The 22,171-nt window shown below is 46.4% G+C and overlaps 1 protein-coding gene across 1 annotated transcript in view; it reads right to left on the reverse strand.

The window, feature by feature from the left end:
* OVCH1 (ovochymase 1) overlaps positions 1–22,171 on the reverse strand; it is a 61,899-nt gene that overhangs the window by 17,464 nt on the left and 22,264 nt on the right. The window contains exons 15-20 of the mRNA XM_032221108.1: positions 16,710–16,778; positions 14,811–15,018; positions 14,116–14,188; positions 10,836–11,031; positions 3,035–3,189; positions 976–1,129 (exon numbers count right to left, since the gene is read on the reverse strand). Of these exons, the coding sequence (XP_032076999.1) occupies positions 976–1,129; positions 3,035–3,189; positions 10,836–11,031; positions 14,116–14,188; positions 14,811–15,018; positions 16,710–16,778 (855 nt within the window). The remainder of the gene's footprint in view (positions 1–975; positions 1,130–3,034; positions 3,190–10,835; positions 11,032–14,115; positions 14,189–14,810; positions 15,019–16,709; positions 16,779–22,171) is intronic.

Below are 22,171 nucleotides of genomic sequence, written 5' to 3' on the forward strand. Positions count from 1 at the left end.
CAAACAATCAAAACTATTTTCCTCAGATTATATTGAAGCCTATGTCTTTCACACGTTTGTGCTAATCTTACAATTGCAGTAGGCTTGTGCTAACTTGAGTGCTGGCAAAAAAATCTGACATTCTAAGGAATTAGAAAATACATTCAAATGATGCTTGCTTTGCTCAAATCTAGAAGTTCCTAAACATTTTGCCATCAGATCTTCCTTTTGTTTAATCTTTAAGGGCCCACCTCCCCTAATATTCCAAAGACCAAAATGAAAGAACAATGAAAACAATACAATGAAACTTTATCTTCTTCTGTATACATAAAAAATAGCTGTGTGTGTGTGTGTGTGTGTGTGTGTGTGTGTGTGTGTGTGTGTGTATGTATGTTCCAGCATAACTCTGGAACGCCTTGAGCAATTTCAACCAAACTTGGTACACAGATGACTTACTCTCTGGAAACAAATACTGTGGGGGCAACACACCCCTAACACCCCTCAGGATGTTGGTGTGTAGGTGTATTCTAGCATAATTTCAGAATGCGTGGGCTGCTGAAATGAAAAGGACTGAATTATATATATAGTGTCAAGTCACAGTACTTTTGACAATGATAGTGTGCATTTTCAATTCAAGTTCTGTTAAGATACAGCCTGTTGTGCCTTAAAAAGGCTTCTACTGTACAGCACAGGGGAGTTGCCATGGCAACATCTTTGCAGTACTCCACAAGGGAGCTCCCTCTAATACAGGATTGGGGTAAATACATACCCGGGCTACGCCGGGTTATCAGCTAGTTTTTTAACAAAGACATAAAAAAGAAAAATCTTCAAACCTCCTCTGGCATCTGCCTGCACCTCCCCAAGGAAAGTAAACCTCACAATGTGGGAACCCTGCTCTAATCCAAGCAGACAATGCCACTCAAATATCGGAAGGCAGTATTGCTTAGCATTTAGAACCAAAGAGAGACCATGGACAAGAAGTAGGACTATACTTACCTTTCATTACAGATACAATCCAGTCAAAAAAGGCACTCACTCGTGAATAAACGCCTGGTCTCTTAGGCTGAGCACAGCCCACACCCCAGCTAGCAAGTCCGTGGAGCATAAATTGCTTGTGTTCATTTTGGCAAACCAGCAGACCTGAATCCCCCTGGAAAAAAACATGCACACAAATACACCCAATTTGCAAAATGTATAGAAAGAACATGCTGCTTTATATTTATATTTCTAATGCACACATCTAAATCCATCATTTTTCCAGGAAGGCATGGAATTTTATAAGCTGAGTTGCAGCAAGGGCAATAAAGAGAATGGCTGTGAGACCCGTGTATCAGAGTTACGGCTTTCAGCAGCAGTAGAGATTCTCTCTGAGCTCGGTGGCTTTCTTGCAGATGTTTCAATTACCAAACTAGATAACCTCATCAGTGCTAGAACGGAGTGGGATTTGCTCTTATTTTTATATACTAATGGCTTGCCCCGTCAGTGTTGCTCTTGGTGATTCCTTGATCTACGTGCCACTCACACGAAACAATCAATAAACCCAAAAGGAAACAAAAAATCCAAAACACTTCCTCACAAACAATCAACATCCATATGAACAAAGATTGACATCAAGATTAACAACGTAACAGGTGAAGAATACCCCAATCAAGAAGCTACCAACACAAATAAACAAACTAATAATAAACAACAGCCTAATTAAGAGCACCAAGAACAATCCCATCAACACCAGAGGTGGCATTCAGCCAGTTCTGACAGGTTCTGGAGAACCGGTAGCAGAAATTTTGAGTAGTTCAGACAACAGGGAAATAGGCTGGCCCCACCCATGCTGCCTCCGGGCTGATCTTCTTTTGTTGTCCTGAAAAGGAGCTGGAAAGCAGGTTAGTGGGGAGGGGAGGGAATGGGAATTTTGCAGTAACTTCCCCTGCCATGCCCACAAAGCCACGCTACGCCCACAGAGCCACGCCCACAGAACCGGTAGTAAAAAAAATTGAATCCCATCATTGATCAACACTGATAGGACAAGCCACTAGACTAGTATATAAAAACAAGAGCAAACCCCAGTCTCTTCTAACACTGATGATGTTACCTAGTTTAGTAATGAAACATATTGCAAACAAACACCCCACAAAGCTCAGAGACCTCAATTCAACCCTGAGCTACAAGTATTTTCTTCTGTTGGTACCAGAAGAGCCCAAAAGGAACCATGTTATATCCTCGTGATGGCGAACCTATGGCACGCATACCACAGGTGGCATGCAAAGCCATTTGTTAGGGCACACGAGGTGTTGCCCTGTCAGCTCAAGCACGCATGAGCACGCTGGCCAACTGACTTCGGACTTCATTTTTGGCTGTTTTTCACCGGCTGCAATCCAATGTGCAAACTGGACGTTCGGGAATGAACTTCCGATTTGTGCGTTGGGCCATTTTTCTCCCTCTAGACGGTTCAGGGAAGCCTCTGGAGGATGAAAAACAGTCCTACAGGCAACCCAAAAGATTAGGAATGGACTTCTGGGTTGCTTGTAGGCTGTTTTCGCCCTCCAGAGGCTTCAGGGAAGTCTCCTGAAACCTCCAGAGGGGCAGGCGAGGACGTTTTCGCCCTCCCCAGGCTCCTGGAAAGTCTCTGGAGCCTGAGGAGGGCAACAAATGGGTCCATCGCACACTAAAAGTGGGGAGAGGGTGGGGGTCGTGCGTGCATGCATTGGAGGTCACGCGCATAGAATTATGGGTGTGGGCACACCCACGCACGACCCCCCCCCCCTGCACTCCCTCTGCTTTTGGCACACAATGGGGAAAAGGCTAGCCATCACTGTTATATCCCATGAACAATACTGATGCCCCGATCTCCAATCTATTATTCTTCCCTTCTTGCAAAAGTGTGAAAGAGTTCCAAATTCAGCCTATAAGTTACTGATCCTCTTTGGTCTATAACTGTAACTTATTTAATATAATAAGTTGCGGCTGATCCATTTTTGGTAGCTTGAGCACACTTTCCTTATTCCAGTTTACCCTTCTGGGCTGCAGTCTATGTTTTTCTTGTCTGCTCTCTTGATACCTGGCAGGAATCGCGGCCTTCCAAAGATGCAAAACCAGCACAGAGCATCTGAGGTGTGATGCCTCCAGGGTGATTAAAGTAGTAGTTTTGCTCACAGAGGTCATTGGCCACCAGTGGGACATGCATTTGCTGTAGACGGGTAGCAAGGCCTCCAGCTATAAAACAGGAAAATAATATTTCAGAGTAATGCATTTTTTTCCCTTTGATGGGAAAAAGGGGTTGGAAACCTTAAACACTTAAAGAGCCACAAAGGATGGAAGGCCAACGTTCAATTCTGGAGCCAACCAGAAGTCTGGTTATCTCACCATAGAGTCTCCTCCTAGTGCAGCGTCCTTTTGCCTTTTACCTTTTACTGACCGGTGACAGGGAGCCACAGCAGAGGGCCATGTGCAGCTCCATAGCAGCTGGTTGCTGACCCCTGAACTAAGTACTAGGGCCTGATGGAGAACCTACGGCACATGTGCCACAGGGGGCACATGGAGCCATTTGTTAGAGCATGTGAGACGTTGCCCTGTCAGCTCCAGCTGACTTCGGCCTTCCTTTTTTTTAAAAAAAAAATCTTTATTGGTTATACATTTTTTTTAAAAAAACCATACAAATACAGCTTTAAACATACAAACCCTCCCCACCCACCCCACCCCCGGTGACAGTCGTTCACAGCCCAACATTTTTTTCCTCATTATTTAGTCTCTAACCAGCATCTTCAGTTTTTCATCCTCTGGAGCCTTCAGGAGCCTTAAGGAGGCTTCCCTGAATGCTCTGGAGGGTGAAAAACAGCCCTATGAGCAAACCGGAAGTCTGTTCCTGAACTTCCAGTTTGCCCATAGGGTAAGGTGACCAGATTTTCAGATTGGAAAAGAGGGACGCCTTTGACCGGGGGGGGGGGGGTTGATTAAAAAAAAAAAAATTTGTCAAAAGGTCACCCCAGGACACTGAAACCAGCATAAATACGAATCTGTTGCCAAACAAAATTTTGATCACGTGACCATGAGGATGCTGCAACGGTCGCTAAGTGTGAAAAATGGTCGCAACGGTCGCTAAGTGTGAAAAATGGTCATCAGTCACTTTTTTCAATGCCATTGTAACTTTGGTCACTAAATGTTTTCCCCCTCCTCGAGACTCCTCACTTCTTCCTTCATTCCTCTTGCTTATCTACCGTCACCTTATCTGTCTTCTGCTCTTTCCCTCTCTTCCTTCCTTTCTCCTTCCATCCTCTCTTCTTTCCTCACTCACTCCCTTCCTCCTTTTTTCTCTTCCTTCCTCCTTCCATTCTTTCAGCTTCATTTCTTTTGCCTATCTACCTTCTCTGTCTTTCTGCTCTTTCCATTTCTCTCTTCCTCTTCGCTTCTGTTCCTTCCTCCTTCCCTCCTTTCCTATTTCTTCCTTCTTCCTTCCTTCTGCCTATCTACCTTCACCTTCTCTGTTTTTCTGCTCTCTCCCTGTCTTCCCCTTTCCTCCCTCCCTCCCTTCTTTCCTTTCTAGTTCCATCTTTTCTTCTTTCCTCTCTCCCTCCCTTTTTCTTTTTTCCTTCCTTCCTCTTTCCTCTTGCCTATCAACTTCATCCTCTTTGTCTTTCTGCTCTTTCCCTCTCTTCCCCTTTTCTTCCTACCTCCTTCCCTCTTTTCTCCCTCCCTTCTTCTTTTTCTTCTTTTTTTCTTCCATCTTCCTCCTTCTCCTTCCATTCTTTCTCCTTCCATCCATCTTTTCTCCTTCCATCTTCTCCCCCTCCCTTCTTCTTTTCCTTCCCCCCTCCCTCCTTCCTTCCTCTCCTTCCCTTTCTCGCACACAGGAAGGGGAGGGGAGGCTTTCTAGTCGCTTTCACAGCATAATTTCTTTATCTAACTTTTAAAAAACAGTGTGCAAATCAAACTTGAGATTTTCGTAACCTGCGAAGCACCAAGTTATTATCTTCTGTTGTTGTTACAAATTCGCAGCTACTCCATTCTTTCCGATAGGGAACTGCATTTCCCAAGATGCCTCAGGTCCTCAAAGTGCTGAACGCGGTTTTGCAATTGACTCCAGCGAGGCCCGGTAGCCGCCGGCTGGGGTGGCTGTCAAGGCGCTGACAGCGGAGCAGACGCGCCGTTTGTTACTGCTTCCAGCAATCGAGACGGACGAGGGAAGCGGCGGTGGCGGACGTCAGCAGCGACTGTAATGACCGTGCAGGCGAGGTGCGGAGGAAGAACGGAAGGTCCCTCCCGCCCGCGACGACGGCTCCAGCCATGGACGAGCAGGCTGGCTCCGGCGTCTTCTTCAACAACAACAACAACGCGCTGCTCTTGCCGCCACCTCCGGGTGGGAAGCAACCATGCCTTGCAGACTCGCTTCCCACCGCAGCACAGGGGCCGCACAGGCGTGGTTGCTTCCCATCCGGAGGTGGCGGCAAGAGCAGTGCGTTGTTGTTGTTGGGGCCAGCCTGCTCATCCATGGCTGGAGCCGTCGTCACGGGAGGGACCTTCCGTTCTTCCTCCGCACCTCGCCCGAGCAGTCGTTACAGTTGCTGCCGACGTCCGCCACCGCTGCTTCTAATTAATATAATTCTCCCTCTCTTTTTCACTTTCTCTCCAGCACACAAACACAAATGCATAGGGCAGCCCACCTCACACACAGGTAACTCCGGGCAGCTTACAACATTATGATGCACGTCTCCCCATAGGAGAGGAGATGGGGAAGCCGGGGGCCCGGAGATCACCTGGGGGATGCCGAGGATGCCTTAACCAATCGAAAGCCGGCGTACCTCGTCATAATGGGGGATGGATTTCTTGCCAGGAAACGTGAGGGTTGGACAACGGCGGAGGCTCGGGTTTGTTTTTTTTCCCAGGAATAAAAGTGAACATAAGACTTCTAAATCCCCAGCAAGAAAAGAAATGCAACTGTAGTGGTCTCTCCCCCCCTTCCTCTAAAGAACAAACGTTATCCTGCCGCAGAAGCGAAGAAATCTCAGATTTCGCCCTTCTGCAACAGCCTCCCTCAGGATCCCGCTCCTCCGCTACAGATGCATCGCGTCCCAACAGCGGAACTTCACAGCCCCAAACCCAGTTTCTGGGTGACCCGTCGAGAGACTAACTGCTTCTTCTCCCCACCCCGAAGACTGTATTTCCCCGCCGTTCCCTCCCCCCACCCCGCAAAGCTCTCTACAGCCCTTCCAAGCCTACCCAGCACCACGTCCTCCTCTCCAGCAAATCCTACATGCACCCGATGCTCCTCAGTGCACATGTCCCTTGCCGGCTCCGGGAGAGCTTTTTGGAAACGCGCAGCTGCTGCTTCTCTTTCAAACTACACAGCTCCCAAGTCGGGGCATCTCTCCCTCCCCTCGCAGCTCAGGGGCTCCCTTGAAGGGCTCCTGCTGCTGCGGCGGCTCCCCCAGCTAGCGCTCCATTTTCAGAGATTTTCCAAAGTGCTCGCCCTCTTCCCACCCGGCCGTCTCCTTTTAAGCCCCCCCCAAGTAACCCCTTCCTCAGGCTCTCCGCCAGCACTCTTCAACTTCATCCCCATCACTGCCCGCTCCTCCAGCCCCTAAAAGCGGTGGGGCTGGGGACCGATCCTGAGCTAACCTACGCCACGAAGGCCGCCCCTCCCCGGTACCTTTGGTGCATCCTCCCGTCGCTCCCTCCCCCTGCCCCGCAAAGCTATCTACAGCCCTTCCGAGCCTACCCAGCACCAAGTCCTCCTCTCCAGCAAATCCTACACACACCCGACGCTCCTCAGTGCACACGTCCCTTGCCGGCTCCGGGAGAGCTTTTTGGAAACGCGCAGCTGCTGCTTCTCTTTCAAACTACACAGCTCCCAAGTCGGGGCATCTCTCCCTCCCCTCGCAGCTCAGGGGCTCCCTTGAAGGGCTCCTGCTGCTGCGGCGGCTCCCCCAGCTAGCGCTCCGTTTTCAGAGATTTTCCAAAGAAGGAAACTCACGACTCGCTCGGAGCTCTGCCTTATCCGTCTCCCCACCTCAGCGTGGCCCGTCTCGGTCCAGACCCTCCGCGGCTCCGCCCCCCACTCATCCTTTTCGCAGCCGAGGGAAGGAAAGGGGGGGGGAAGGCTTCTGGCGGCTCCCGTGCGGCGACCCCACTGCCATCCGCTCGCGCCTCTTCTTTGGATGCCCAAAGCCTTCCAGCCCACTCAGGGCAAGTCAGCTGCGGTGCAGCCTGTGGTGGGCAGGAAGGTTTTCGGGCAGCTCCTGGGCGGCAGGTGTCTGGGTGGGAAGAGCCGGAGGGGGTGGCGGTGGCATTTTTGCTGCAGAGCAGAGGCGCACAATCACGAACGGACTCCGCGGCAGGAGGAGAGGGTGGGGGGGCAGCGGCAGCCGCCCGCAGAGAAACTCCACGCGGTTCAGGGGCTTCTGCCGGGCGGCGGGAGCCCCGGAAGCGAGAGGAACTTCTCTGCGGGTGGCTGCCCCCTCCCTCTCCTGCCGCGGCGATCCCAAATTTAATTCATTCACTCAGCTGGGGCAGGCGGAAAATTCTCTGCACGAAAGGACTCCGCGGCAGGAGGAGAGGGAGGGGGCAGCCGCCCGCGCTTCAGGGGCTTCTGCCGGGCAGCGGGAGCCCCGGAAGCGAGAGGACGTTCTCTGCGGGCGGCTGCCGCTGCGCCCACGCTCTCAGAGGCGGCGATCCCATTCATGAAGAGGCAGGAGGAGAGGTGGGCGCAGCGGCAGCCGCCCGCAGAGAACTTCCACGTGCTTCAGGGGCTTCTGCCGGGCGGCGGGAGCCCCGGAAGCGAGAGGAACTTCTCTGCGGGCGGCTGCAGCTGCCCCTACCCTCTTCTCCTGCCGCGGCGAGCGGAAAATTCTCTGATTATTAGATAGAATAGATTAGATTACTCACCAGTGAGTAAGCGCAGCTGCAACCCCAAAAGAGGAAAGGAAATGGAGACTTGCGCAGGCGTGCTCAGCTAAGCGGAGTCCAGCCAATCAGTGAGCTGGTTGGGATGGAAAATTTTCAGCACGTGGCGTGCTGAAAATTTCCCATCCCAGCCAGCTCACTGATTGGCTGGAGTCCAGGCCAATCCAATCAGTGAGCGGCAGGCTGGGCTGGCTTAAATTTGTAGGTAGGTAAGATAGAGAACAGAACGATGAGCCAGCCCAGCAAGCTAGCAGCTGATGGGCGGGAGCTGCGAGCGCCAAAAAAAGCGTGCTTTTTAAAAAAGCGGGCGGGACGCGGGAAAATGCATTAAAAAGCGGGGGTGTCCCGCCAAAAGCGGGACGTCTGGTCACCTTACCATAGGGCTGGTTTTTTGCACTCCGGAGGCTTCAGGGAAGTTCTTGAAATCTCCGGAGAGCCTCCACGGGGGGGGGAGGGGGCAGGGGAGGCTGTTTTCACTCTCCCCAGGCTCCTAGAAAGCCTCTGGAGCCTAGGGTGGGCGAAACAAGTGTGTCATATGCGGAGGGGAACACTGGTCATGTGTGCATGCGCGCTGGAATCGCACACATAGCACCTGTACACGACCACCCTGCACTCCCCCAGCTTTTGGCACACAAGCCAAAAAAAAGTCATCACTGCACTGGGGGAAAATCTTCAAAATGCATTACTAAGTTTTGGATCACATCTACGTAAGTTACGCCTAAAAGAAAAAGATTGCAGTTTTCCTGCATGAGCCAAGGTGGCGCAGTGGTTAAATGCAGCACTGCAGGCTACTGCTAGATCAGCAGGTCAGCGGTTCAAATCTCACCGGCTCAGGGTTGACTCAGCCTTCCATCCTTCCGAGGTGGGTAAAATGAGGACCCAGATTGTTGGGGGCAATATGCTGACTCTCTGTAAACCACTTAGAGAGGCCTGAAAGGCCTATGAAGCGGTATATAAGTCTACTGCTATTGCTATTGCTATTGCTATTCCTCCCCAAAAGCTAGGCGCATTTTATGGTCCGGAGCATCTTATAGTGCCAAAAATATGGTAGTTCTAAGAACAGGTTCATTTGATTCTGAATTCCGAAGTGCCACAGAATAAACATTTCTGCATGGATATAAAAGCTATATAAATTGATTTGGATGCATTCAATTTGATATAAATAAACTTGCTGAGTTGATTAAAAGATCTGATTTGGCTCAGAGATTCAACGGATACATTTTCAAATTGAATTCCCAAATCAAATATTCATACCCCTAACATATATTTACCCAGGATGTGTGCAATGTGCTCATACAGTTGTACATTGATCTCAAAATGCAGAATCTCTCTTTTTATTAAATGTCATGGTGTGTCCCACTAAATCAGTGGTTCTTAAAACTGTTTGACCTTATTACTCGTATTCATGGCCTTGAATTATGTCATTATTCCCATTAAAAACAAACAAACTCTTGTTTTACATAAAGTATCTTGGCGGGCGACAGTCCTCAACTCACAAAACAAGCAATTACAAATTGCTCCATCACCCCTCAGGATAGCTCCAAATTGCTCCCTTGGATAATTGCGCCCAGTTTAAGAATCACTATTCTAAATGGAGAAGAACAATAAAAGGAGATTGCCAAATTTCACATCAGGATTTGGTGGTAAATCACAGTCTCTAAATTGCTTTAATCTGAATTGCTCTGGTTAGATTTTGCAGCAAACTTCCAGACAGAACGTGGCTAGATTACTGTAGAAGCTAGCCATAAACAAGGCCTCAAATATAAGAATGCAGAGTTGGAAGGGATCTTGGAGATCTTCTAGTCCAATCCCCTGCTCAAGCAGGAGACCCTACACTGGGAGTATCAAGGCCCGTAGATTGGATGTGGCCCACAAGGTGCGTAGAGCTGGCCCACAAGGCCGGCCTGGAAACAGCAAAGGACCAGCCAGTGGTGCCTCTGCTAGTGAAAACGGAGCTTGGGGAGGGGGTGCACATGGGCTCCATTGTCGCTGGCAGAGAGGTATCGAAACAAACTAAAAACAAAACAAAAGGAGAAATGTTTCCCCTTTTCTTTTGAGCCTGCAAGAAGGAGCAGGAAAGGAGAAAGGGAAAGAGGAAAGACGAAGAAAAAGATGGGAAGATGGGAAGAGAGCAAGGAAGGAAAAATAAGGAAAGAGGAGAAGGAAGAAGGAGAAGGAAGGAAGGAAGGAAGGAAGGAAGGAAAGAAGGAAGGAAGCAAGGAAGGAAGGAAGCAAGGAAGGAAGCAAGGAAGGAAGGAAGGAAGGAAGGAAGGAAGGAAGGAAGGAAGGAAGGAAGGAAGGAAGGAAGGAAGGAAGATTATAATGGGACTGAGGGAGTCTGCTTTGGCCACCACAGGTGCCTCTGGCATGAGTTCTATGTCAAACCCACGATGGCCACGCCCATCATGGCCACGCCCTGCCCCCCACCGGCCCTACAAGGTCAAACACAACCCTGATGCAGCCCTCAATGAGATCGAGTTTGATACCTCTGCCCTACACCATTCCGGACAAATGGTTGTCCAATCTCTTCTTTAAAATGCCCAGTGATGGTGCATCCACGACTTCTGAGGGCAAACATATCCATTGTTCTCAAGGACAACTAATCTCCTTAGTTCTGGATCGGTTCTCTCCAGTGGTGGGATTCAAAAAATGTTACTACCGGTTCTGTGGGCGTGGCTTGGTGGGCGTGGCATGGCTTGGTGGGCATGCCAGAGGAAGGATACTGTAAAATCTCCATTTCCTCCTGATCAGCTGGGACTCGGGAGACAGAGAATAGGAAGGGGGGCAGTCAGAGGTGGTATTTACTGGTTCTCTGAAATACTCAAAATTTCCGCTACCGGTTCTCCAGAACTGGTCAGAACCTGCTGAATATCACCTCTGGCTCTCTCCTATTTTTGCTAAGCTTTAACGAAGGTGGAGCCTTGACAGTGTCAATGCCGCGTGAGGGAGAACATGGACTTCACCTTCTTGGAAACTTGCCCAGCCAGTCACGGTACAAAGCTCCAAGGACAGCAACGGCTCCATGGAACTTGGCAAGCACACAGGCCTCACTGCTGCACTATAGATCAGAGGCGTTTGCAGCTGGACGAGAGCAATATCAGAATCGTAACTTGCAACCTCAAAGGCCGGGTGCACCGTAATGCTCTCGACTCTTCTTACCTGCATCAAGAGAATGGAATCAACAGAATCAGTATCCAGTCTTTTTCACTCAGTACCGTACATAGTAGCTGTTTAGCGGATGGGAAGAGGGGGGGCGGGGAGAAAGTAGGGGAAATACCAGATTAGTTACAAATTTCATTCTTAGCCAACATCTCTTTGTAAAATAATCAGCAACTTTCTCTACGGGGCTCTCCCTAATCAATAAATGCTCCTGCAGCAAGAATTGTCTATCCTTTTTTTTTGTTAGGCTGTAGCAAACACTGAATTCAGATAAGAGCTGCCAGCACCGCTACCGTAGTGCTGCCTTTGGCTGATAAGCTATGAACCTCCTTATTTTAGCCCGCACTTGATATAAATTGGCCACCTTTCATTCTCGCTGCAGCGTAATTCCTTCTTCCTGCCAGCATCCCCATCTGAACAAATATATTACACAATATGCCCTTTCCTTTTACTAACGCTTTCATTCTGCCATTTTGGACAACACTCTTAGACGTATATGTTTTTTTTTAATTGATTGCTTGGGGTTGTTGACACAAAACATTAAGCCAGAAAGTTTTTTTGCCCACATTAGAAACAGTTTCAACCAGGGTCATCCCCCCCCCAATAGTTTAGACGTACCCTGTTTTCCCGAAAATACAACCAACTCAGAAAGTAAGTCCTAGCTTGATTTTTACATGTGTGCCCAATTTAAGCCCTACCCCCCCAAAATAAGCCCTAATTAAGACCCCACCCACTCTAGAATGTACAGGTAAAAATTAAGCTAGGGTAGGGATGGTGTGCGTGTAGAGGTGGGTTCCTACCAGTTCAGCCCAGTTCAGCCGAGTAGGTAGTAACTCAACCTGTTACGCCCCGAACCGGTTCTCTCGGCGGTGCCTACAGTGGCACCAGTGGTGGATTTTGGATCCCGTTCCAACTGGTACGGTTGGAACAGGCCCGGCGGCATCCACATGGATGCTCGCAGTGCGCATGCACACAGCACATGCATGCATCTTAGCGCCTCCGCGAGCCCCTGTGACGCTCCAGCTGTTCAGCAGAGCATCGCGCAGGCGCTATACGAGCAGTGCACATAAGTGCCGAAGACTTAAAAGACCGGTAAGGAGCACGGGGGTGGGTGGGCCCTCCAGAGCACCATACCGGAATGGTATCCGGTGCTCTGGGCAGGCTCCGGTATGCCCGTAGCAGGTCGTACCACCTGCAACCCACCACTGAGTGACATCATCTTATTTTTTGCTTCTGTGCATGCGTAGAAGCATTTTTTCAGTACTGTGCATGTGTGCATCAAGCGTGCATCCGTGGGGCGTCCCTGAGCGAACCAGCAGTGGCAGCAGCCAGAACCTACCCCTGGGTTTGTGGTGCTGCCCTACTACTTACCTTCAGATAGTTGCAGTCAGTCAGGCCTCACACACCTCAGTCCATTTCTTTTGCTGCAGCCAGCAAGACTTTCCTGAAGGCCTCTGTAACTGATAAGAGAGCTCTGGATCGACCTGGAGCTGTTATCAGGTACAGAAGCCTTCAGGAAAGGCTTGCTGGCCTTGCCCAATGAAGAAGCCTCTGACAGTGAAAAAGAGGCAACACGTAGTCAGTAGATGACATCCCCCGAAAATAAGACCTTTGATGTCAAAAAAAAATCTAAGACAGGGTCTTATTTTGGGGGGGAAACGATAAAAATCATGGTGTATTTTTCTAGGACAAATGAAAGAAATGTGATTACACCAAATCAGCATTTTTTTAAAAAACAAACTCAGTTCCAAATTGTGCTTTGCTATCAAACCCTCATGAATTAGCAAAACCTCTGCAGATTTGTTTCTCGGGGGATTTTAGAGTTGGAATGATTTGCCTGCGTTTCTTAAACCAACTTCATGTAGCCTTCAGTATAATGATAACTGATCAGCTCAGAATACCATCAGTTTGGGCTTTATGGCAAGAACAATTCATGCCATCCTCACCAAAATCAGAGGTGGGTTCCTACCGATCCGGTCCGGGCTTGCCATGAACTGATTCTCCTAGAGCGGCGCCATTTTGTTTTTCGGTTCTGCGCATGCACAGAACAACTTTCATTGCAATTTTCTTCCATTTTTTAAGGCTTTGCGCATGCACAGACCTTTTTATTTTGCAAATGCGGATGCGTGCATCTTGCACATTTTGCATGCGTGTGTTCAAAGCTAGCGCATGCACACAAAATTCCTGCGGGCACCAAACTGGCAGTAATGCCAGCAGCAACCCACCCCTGATCAAAATGGCCAGAGAGAAAGAAGAAAGAGATGAGGATTCCACTGGTATGCTTAGCAAGATGGAAAGTAAAGTTTTATTTATTTATTGGAGAGGAGAGGATTACAAGAGCTAGGAACGAGGCCTAGGAAGCATGAGTGCACTATGCAAACAGCTCAGTGTATTTCCTATTGTCTGCCTGCTTATTCTCTTGTAATCCCTTCTTCTCCAATCTTTTTGTTCTGTAAGTTGATGGTGAAGATAGAAATGTATTCTGACCCCCACCTTGATCATTTACAGCCAAACAGAACTTCAAAGGAAATATTTTTATCAGTTCCGGCTCTTGCTGGCTGCGAGCCCATAATAAACACGGATAAATTCTCTGGCAAAAGTAAACCACAGCAAAACAGGTTTATATCAAGTGCTTCTTCTCGATGATTGCAAACAAACAGAGAGTTGACTAGAACAGGAACGGAACGGGATGGAACGAACGAACGAATGTTGACTTCTGCAACTAGGGCGTGGCACCATCAGTCTTTTATCCGCAGGAGGAGATCCTTAACGAGCCACAGCTGCTGTTATCCTCTCCTGTGAGCATCCTGAAACCACTCACAGGAGGTTTCTGTGTCAGAGTCTGATAGCAGCTCCAAAGGCTCCTACCGAGCCACAACAGAAATGTATCAGGCACAGTAAAGATTACCTACAGAGATTGTGGGGGGGGGGGTCCCCATTTTTTTCTCTCTCCTCACTAGTTTAAACTCTGCAAGAATTTTCTCAGTCAAATCTGAAGATGCTGAATAGGGGCTGAAACAAGGACCATATGTGCATAAAACAGGTGAGCAAAAAGAAACATACAACTAAGTAGTTTGCCTCTACCTGCTCAGCAGCTTCTTTCAGTAGCCTGTCATGGCTTCCAGCAACAACAGTCCAATATGATGGATTATTTGTTCTAAAAAAGGAAGGAAAGGAAAGGAATATATATATAGATCTATACTAGTCTCCCTTTATCAGCACAAATGCAACATTTATGCAATATAGATAGATCTACAACACAGTTGTATTAGCCTCTAAGTCACAAGCTCTCCTCCCTAATCAGCTGAGCCAAGGAAATGATTAAGTGAAGCAGTATGCTCCCTCCCATATCTGGGTATACCAGGTTCTTTGACATGACACTTATACATACATACATACATACATACATACATACATACATACATACATACATCTTTCAATTTAACTTCTTTAACTTTTTCATTTAACTTGTTCCTGCAACAAATCCCAGGAATGTTTGTGTGAAAGCTGAGATGTTCTTCATTATATTCATACCCCCACTCTGCAGAATGAATTAAGTTGCTGTAAGGTTCCAGCAGTTTCCCTGAGTCATTGAAATGCCCAAGAGAGTGAGACTCAAGAGGAGGCTTGCCAAAAATATCAGCTTTTATTTATGGCCATAGCAAAAGCTAGGTGATGAAACTATCTCTTCCCTGGTCTAAATTAAATCTTACCTACTTTATACCAAACAACCAGTGTCTGCAAAAGGCTACTTTGCCCGGCTTACCATCTGTACTTACATCTTTACGCAGTGAGCGGCTGTGAGCACCCAAGTCGCGTTGATGATGGCACCGCCACACCTATAATCACCCAGAAAGTGCAAACTCACATGCCAGGGCCAGCAGTGAGGGCAAGCTTCTTCTCCCCCAATGATATGTCTTGTCAGCCTCTGAGGACCAAAAGGGGGGAAACCACATATATCTACAACAAGAGAAGAGGAATCAAAAGCTAGAGGACATCCAGGAGAATTCAATAATGCATTGGCTGGAAAGTGAAGTTTCAAGTTTTTATAATCATCACTAGCTAATAACCCAGCGTTGCCCGGGTATTTATTTATAGGGGGAAAATGTCCGGACCAAACGTAATTTCTAATATTATATTTTCCCCCTTACCAAAGGGAGTCTCCTTGTGGAGCACTGTGAAGCCATTACCATGGCAACTCCACTGCGCTGCACAGAAGAAGCCATTTTACAGCAGTACAGTAGAAGCCATTTTAAGGCACAACAGGCTGTATCTTAACAGAACACAAACTCTGAGGGGTGTTAGGGGTGTCTTAACTATACAGTATTTTTTTTCCAGAGAGCACGTCATCTGTGTACCAAGTTTGGTTGAAATTGCTCGAGGTGTTCCAGAGTTATGCTGAAACACACACACACACATTTTTATATATATAGAAGATTTGTCCTCTCATAGATCTAGAACATGATAATGTAAACATGCATGCATGCATGCATACATACATACATACATACCAGAGGTGGGTTCTTACCAATTCGCACCTATTCCGTAGAACCGGTTCATCAAATCTACTGAACCAGTTAGAAGAGGTTCCACCAGTGGACCCGGAAAGCAGGCCACACCTACAGAAGAGGTTCCAAAAATTTTTGAAACCCACCACTGGTCCTTGGATATGATTATTCTACACTATCATGCTCTATATTTATAAAACTCGGTGCCTCTGTGAAAGGTAAGGATGACTACTGTGTATGTGGTGCAATCAGAACATTGCGTGTGTTGAAGTTGTTTTAACGCAAACCAAAGATGCCTTTTAAAAAACAAGTTTACATCATATTCTTATGCATGCCAGTGCTGTGTGTGAGGTAATTTAAGGTGGTTCTGACAAGTGTCGTCGGCATCTTCATATCCGGTCACATGGGCGGCAAGCCACTCCCATCCAATCACATGGGTGGCAAGCCACTCCCACAAAGGAGACCACACCCACAGAGTAGGTTCGAACAATTTTTGAAACCCACCACTGATACATACATACATAAATACATACGCCTCTTTGGTATTCATCTTTCTAGAACTAATATTTCTTCTAAAATCCAAAACACATTTTGCGTTTAACAACATACATCAGACTTAAAGAATCCAGGCTTAGCTACTTTTTGTCCATACAAAATTCCTAAGTGTCTTAGGATTTCTCTAGCAGTTGTTGCCAAATGCAAAAAAATGAAGCATTTCAAATCTAACCATTTCAGCCACTGCACGTTTTATGTTCCATTGGGCGACAATGGAATCCATAAACCTTCAGGCATGAGAGAACAGACAGCTCAAATGGGAATATTTCCAGACAGACACATTTTGGCGTTATCTGTCAAAAGATATCGTAAAGTTAATTACTCCTTTTTTCTTAACAGCTTCTTTATATGCACAGAAGACAGCAATAATGATAGGAAGATTCCAGCATAGTTAGAAGAGGGAAGTCTTGCAATTTGGAGTTTTCCCAATTCCCGTATCATTTTATGAATGAATTAAGCAGACTGATGTTACAATAACAGCAATGTCTGGAAATGCCTAACTCAAATTAAAGGTAAGACTGCTGAGCTTTAGTAATCCTCTTCTTTTCATATTCAGGTTGTTTCCTAGGAAATCCAAGAGCGGAGCTATTATTAATCCTTGAGGAACTTGCTTACCCAGTGGGATATCTTTTGGTTCAAAAGCAGATACAGAGAGCAGCCCTTCATATTCAGCTTTAGATGTTGCTGTAGGAAGAAAATGAAGCTTTAGTTCAGCAAAAAGTTATTTCTCAACCATTCAACACAGAAGAGTCAAGTTTACCCAATTCATTGCTCCACTCATAGAACTTATTCCTATTTTTCTGATTCTCTCTTCGCTGGGATCTTTCCCCAACATACTTGTGTTTTCCCAAAAATAAGACCCTGTCCCAGTGGTGAATTTCAATTTTTTTTACTACCAGTTCTGTGGGCGTGACTTGGTGGGTGTGGCTTGAGGGGTGTGGTGTGGCTTGGTGGGTGTGGTTTGGTGGACGTGGCAGGGGAAGGATACTGCGAAATCTCCATTCCCACCCCGTTCCAGGGGAAGGATATTGCAAAATCTCCATTTCTACCCACTCTGGGGCCAGCCAGAGGTGGTATTTGCTGATTCTCCGGACTACTCAAAATTTCTGCTACCGGTTCTCCAGAGCCTGTCAGAACCTGCTGGATTTCACCCCTGCCCAATCCTATAATTTTTTTGCCACCAAAAACGGCACCAGGTCTTATTTTCGGGGATGGATGTCATCCACTGCCTCACCTCACTTGCGTACATCACCCCTGGCTTCCTTGGCTTCCTTTTCGCTGTCAGACGCTTTCAGGAACTTCTTCAGATAATTGCAGCAGGGCCTCACACACCTCGGCCTATTTCTTCTGCAGCCAGCAAAGCTTTCCTGAAGGCCTCTGTACCCAATAACAGAGCTGTGGATCGATTGGAAAGCTTGCTGGCTGCAGAAGAAATGGGATGAGGTGCGCGAGGCCTGGCTGCAACTATCCGAAGGTAAATAGTAAGGCAGCTCCATCCCATCATCCCCATCTTAGCTTAATTTTTACCTGTGCATCCTGGAGTGGGCAGTGTCTTAATTAAGGCTTATTTTGGGGGGGAGGGCTTATATTGGGCACATGTGTAAAAATCAAGCTAGCACTTATTTTTTGAGTAGGTCGTATTTTAGGGGAAATACGATACATATATACTTTATTTATTTATTTTATTTATTTATTTACTTACGTATATACATACAAACATTCTCTTTCTTAGAAACTTAGACTTAGAATAACTTTATTGTCACTTTGACTGTACACTACCGGCTTAAATTAAAATGAAATTTCATTGCATACAGCTCTCAAAGAGTCACCACCTCCAATATACACTACATAAAAATGACTAAATATAAATACAAAATTATGTATATACCAGAGGTGATATTCAGCAGGTTCTGACCAGTTCTAGAGAACCGGTAGTGAAAATTTTGAGTAGTTCGGAGAACTGGGAAATACCACCTCTGACTGTCCCCGCCCCATCTATTTTCTGCCTCCCGAGTCCCAGCTGATCGGGAGGAAATGGGGATTTTGCAGTATCCTTCCTCTGCCATGCCCACCAAGCCATGCCCACCAAGCCATGCCACGCCCACCAAGCCATGCCATGCCCACCAAGCCATGCCACGCCCACCAAGCCATGCCCACAGAACCAGTAGTAAAAAAAATTGAACCCCACCACTGGCATATACCCACATATATTACAAGGCATGGAGAAACAACACAGTCTAGTTTGGATATATACATGTAAACATGGCAAGCAAAACAAATCTTTCAAGTTTACCAGATGGATGGCATCTCTCCCCCTCCCTTCTCAGAATCATGATTTCTGAAATGTTTTGAAATGGAAGTATTACTAGTTTCACTTGCAAAATGCTGGAAAGTCATGCTTGTTATACTGTTATAACAAGGGGGAAAACACTAGTGAAGGTTTTTTAAGCATTGCAAAGCTGGGTAGTATAGAATAATACATCAAAAACATTTCAGAAGCTGTAGAACGCAGTTGCCGAGATTTGCAAGTGGGCATTGCACACTGCCCAGAGGCTACCATAGAAGGACAAAAATTATGCATTGTAAAGATCAAAAATTATGCATTGTAAAGATCTAGTGGAGGTGAGAAGTACTTCCAATGTAGCAATAGAAATAGCAGTTAGACTTATATACCGCTTCATAGGGCTTTCAGCCCTCTCTAAGCGGTTTACAGAGTCAGCATATCGCCCCCACAGTCTGGGTCCTCATTTCACCTACCTCGGAAGGATGGAAGGCTGAGTCAACCTTGAGCCGGTGAGATTTGAACTGCTGAACTGCAGATAACAGTCAGCTGAAGTGGCCTGCAGTACTGCACCCTAACCACTGCGCCACCTCGGCTCATGTATTCTACCGAATACCCTGCATGGATTTCTCCTGTGACTATGTAAGAAAGAGGAAGAGGAAGAGGAAGCTAACCACCAGATTGCAAGAACACAAGTGAGCAGTTAAGTGAGAAGACCCGAATTCATTGGTACATTCACACTGCAATGAACAAGGACACTCATTCAATTTTGCAGCTGCTAAGATTGTTGGACGAGCAGGCACAAAAACATCCAGGGAAGTGATTGAAGCCTGTTAAAGAGGCCCCTCGTCAGTCAACAGGAGTGCTGATTTACCATCAGCCTACTAAGTACTTAGAAGGGGAGAGCTGGGCAGCACAAGTAAATGACAGCCAACGACTTAAAAACCAGCCATCAACACACCCTGATGAACATCTAAAAAGACACATACAACAAGCACTATAAATACCGCACAGAGAACAGCACACAGTTTGCTAGAGAAAAGTTCCCTGAGGATGGGCTCCAGCACAAGTTCAAAAGCTCAGAAGACAAAACCTCTGGTCCTGGTGACCCAGATTGGATCCTGCAACATTATCTTGGGACACGTATATTTGTCTTCATTTGTGAGAATAAAATCAGATTCACTGAATAACTTGTAAAACTGACGGGAGGGGAGGTAAAATGCTAAGAGGAAGCTAGGAAGGTGGGGGAACTCAATGACTTTGACATTCCCCAAAAATTGTTGCATAAAAGGATCAATTTCTATTTTTCAAAATCTCACACTAATTGCATAGAAACAATGGAATGGGGATTCAAAGTGTGCAAGGTAAAGCACAAAATAAGTCCAACATTCACCGTTATAATGTTGAAGCCTGCAACTGCAGTGTTATTTATTATCAGAAACGTATAGCCTTCTTAACATTTCCAGAAAGAATAAATTATATTCCTTGAGATGGAGATCTGAACGTAGCAGATGTTTTGCTGGTCCTTTCTCATGAGTCTAATGTACAACCAATTTCTTTTTTGAAAATCTTTTGCTTTACACACAAAAGAGACCATACAATAGAACCTGTCCAAGTCTTCCTTTTCATTTTTCTACTCCAAATGTCTTTTTTTTCTGCTATTCTCATTCAGAAAGAAAGCTATGATGAGATCATTTGAACATATTTTGTCATTTGAAACAATTATGCATGAATTTTTTGCAGGAATTGTCAGTGTATAAGAAATTATGAGATGGGATAGCCATAACAAGAAGTCAGCCAATGGGAACTGTTTGGTGACTAAGAAATAGGATCTGTTGTGAGCCATGGGAGGCGGCTCGGAGCCTGGGCGTGGCTTAGCTTAACTGGTCTGGTCTTCGGATACGCTTCAAGGCGCTAGTCGTCACTTATAAAGCCCTTCATGGTATTGGACCTGGGTACTTGAGAGACCACCTGCTGCCAGTTACCTCCAATAGACCGATCAGATCCCACAGACTAGGCCTCCTCCGAATTCCATCCGCCGGCCAATGTCGACTGGTAACTACCCGGAGGAGAGCCTTCTCTGTGGCTGCTCTGACCCTCTGGAACGAACTCCCCGTGGAGATTCGAACCCTCACCACCCTCCAGGCCTTCCTCAAAGCCCTTAAAACCTGGCTATTCAAACAGGCCTGGGGCTAAAAAGCTTCCGCCCCCCTTCTCGAATGGTATGGTTGTTGTGTGTTTTAAATTGTGTACTGTTATGTTTGTTTGTTTTTTCTTTTACCCCCTGTCTGTACCCCTTCCCGATTGAACTGTGAGCTGCCCTGAGTTCCCTTCGGGGAAAAGGGCGGCATATAAATGAAATCAATCAATCAATCAATCAATCAATAAGATGTGGTTTGTCCTTGGATTATAGAGTCTGTGCTTCTGTGCTTCTAGATTCTGAATTCTGGTTGTTCTGGTTCTGGCTTCTGCTGCATGGGTATTGTATACATGCACCATGCTTTATATTATTGTATATAAACAAGTTTCTTCTAAAAATGAATCCTGCTAAATTATTTACTTGTGTGCTGGTTGAATCGCTGCAAACTCTAAAAGGAATGTGGAAATCTTTCTAGAAGTAGCAAGATCTTAAAGTCAACATAGCTGCACAGCTCAGAAGAGCCATGGTGGCACAGTGGTTGGAATGCAATATTGCAGGCTAATTCTGCCAACTGTCAACAGTTTGATTCTCATCAGGCTCAAGATTGACTCAGCCTTCCATCCTTTCCAGGTTGATAAAATGAGGATCCAGATTGTTGGGGAAAATATGCTGACTCGGTAAACCGCTTAGGGAGGGATGTAAAGCACTGTGAAGCGGTGTATAAGTCTAAGTGCTAGTGTTACATGTAACAGGTTGTATTTTCCCTTTCAGATGCCTTTGATTGGACAAAGTTCAAGGCCTCCACGTCCCACTCAGAACAAAATTCACAATGTCTTCTGAGAAAAGTATATTTTCTTGCATCCTAAAATTTTCATCATTGTACATCTTGGAATAGTTTGACCTAAGAGGCTTTTAAAAAAAGGATCCTGATGAACAGATAAAAGATTGAAAACTGACCAGTTAAATGCTTATTATGCTCCACAGGACAAGTCAATTGAGAACCTCAAAAACACTTGATAATGCCAAATAATTCTCCCTCCCTCCCTCTGTTTCTGAAGTGGAAAGGACACAAATCCTTGGCCCCTTTCATTTATTTTTAATTTTCACATTTTGCAACCGTTTGATCCATATACTTTATTCCATAATTCGTTCTGCCCCCATCCTTTCTCCACCCTAGTTTACCTGGCTAAACTGCAGCCATTGAAAAGCACACAATGCGTGCCCACCCACATTCCAAACAATCTCGGTATGACTGAGGATAATATGGGTAGTCCTCGACTTACAACCACAAACGAGCCCCAAATTTTCCTTGCTAAGTAAAAGATTTCGTTAAGCGAATCAAAATGGTCCAATTGCAGATGACTCTGAAAGATGATGAGCATTTAACCACAAAAATACTCCTGGCCCCAATAGGCTACTTCAACTTTTTATGTCATTGGCATCAAATCTGCAGCCATACCTTTTACCTTGGCCTGGAGTTGATACTAAGTAGAACCCAGTGCCATCAAGAAATTCCCCAGCCTGATTTGTACAATCAGGTGAGGCCTTAAGGCTAAGTGAATCTCTCTAATTTCTCTCCATTCCCATTGACTCCGGATCAAAAGACATGCAAATTTTCTATTTAGCAGAAGCCGACGTTGAAGAGAACATCCCCAA

This window comes from Thamnophis elegans, chromosome 7, assembly GCF_009769535.1.
Source record: "Thamnophis elegans isolate rThaEle1 chromosome 7, rThaEle1.pri, whole genome shotgun sequence".
Taxonomy (NCBI): Eukaryota; Metazoa; Chordata; class Lepidosauria; order Squamata; family Colubridae; genus Thamnophis; species Thamnophis elegans.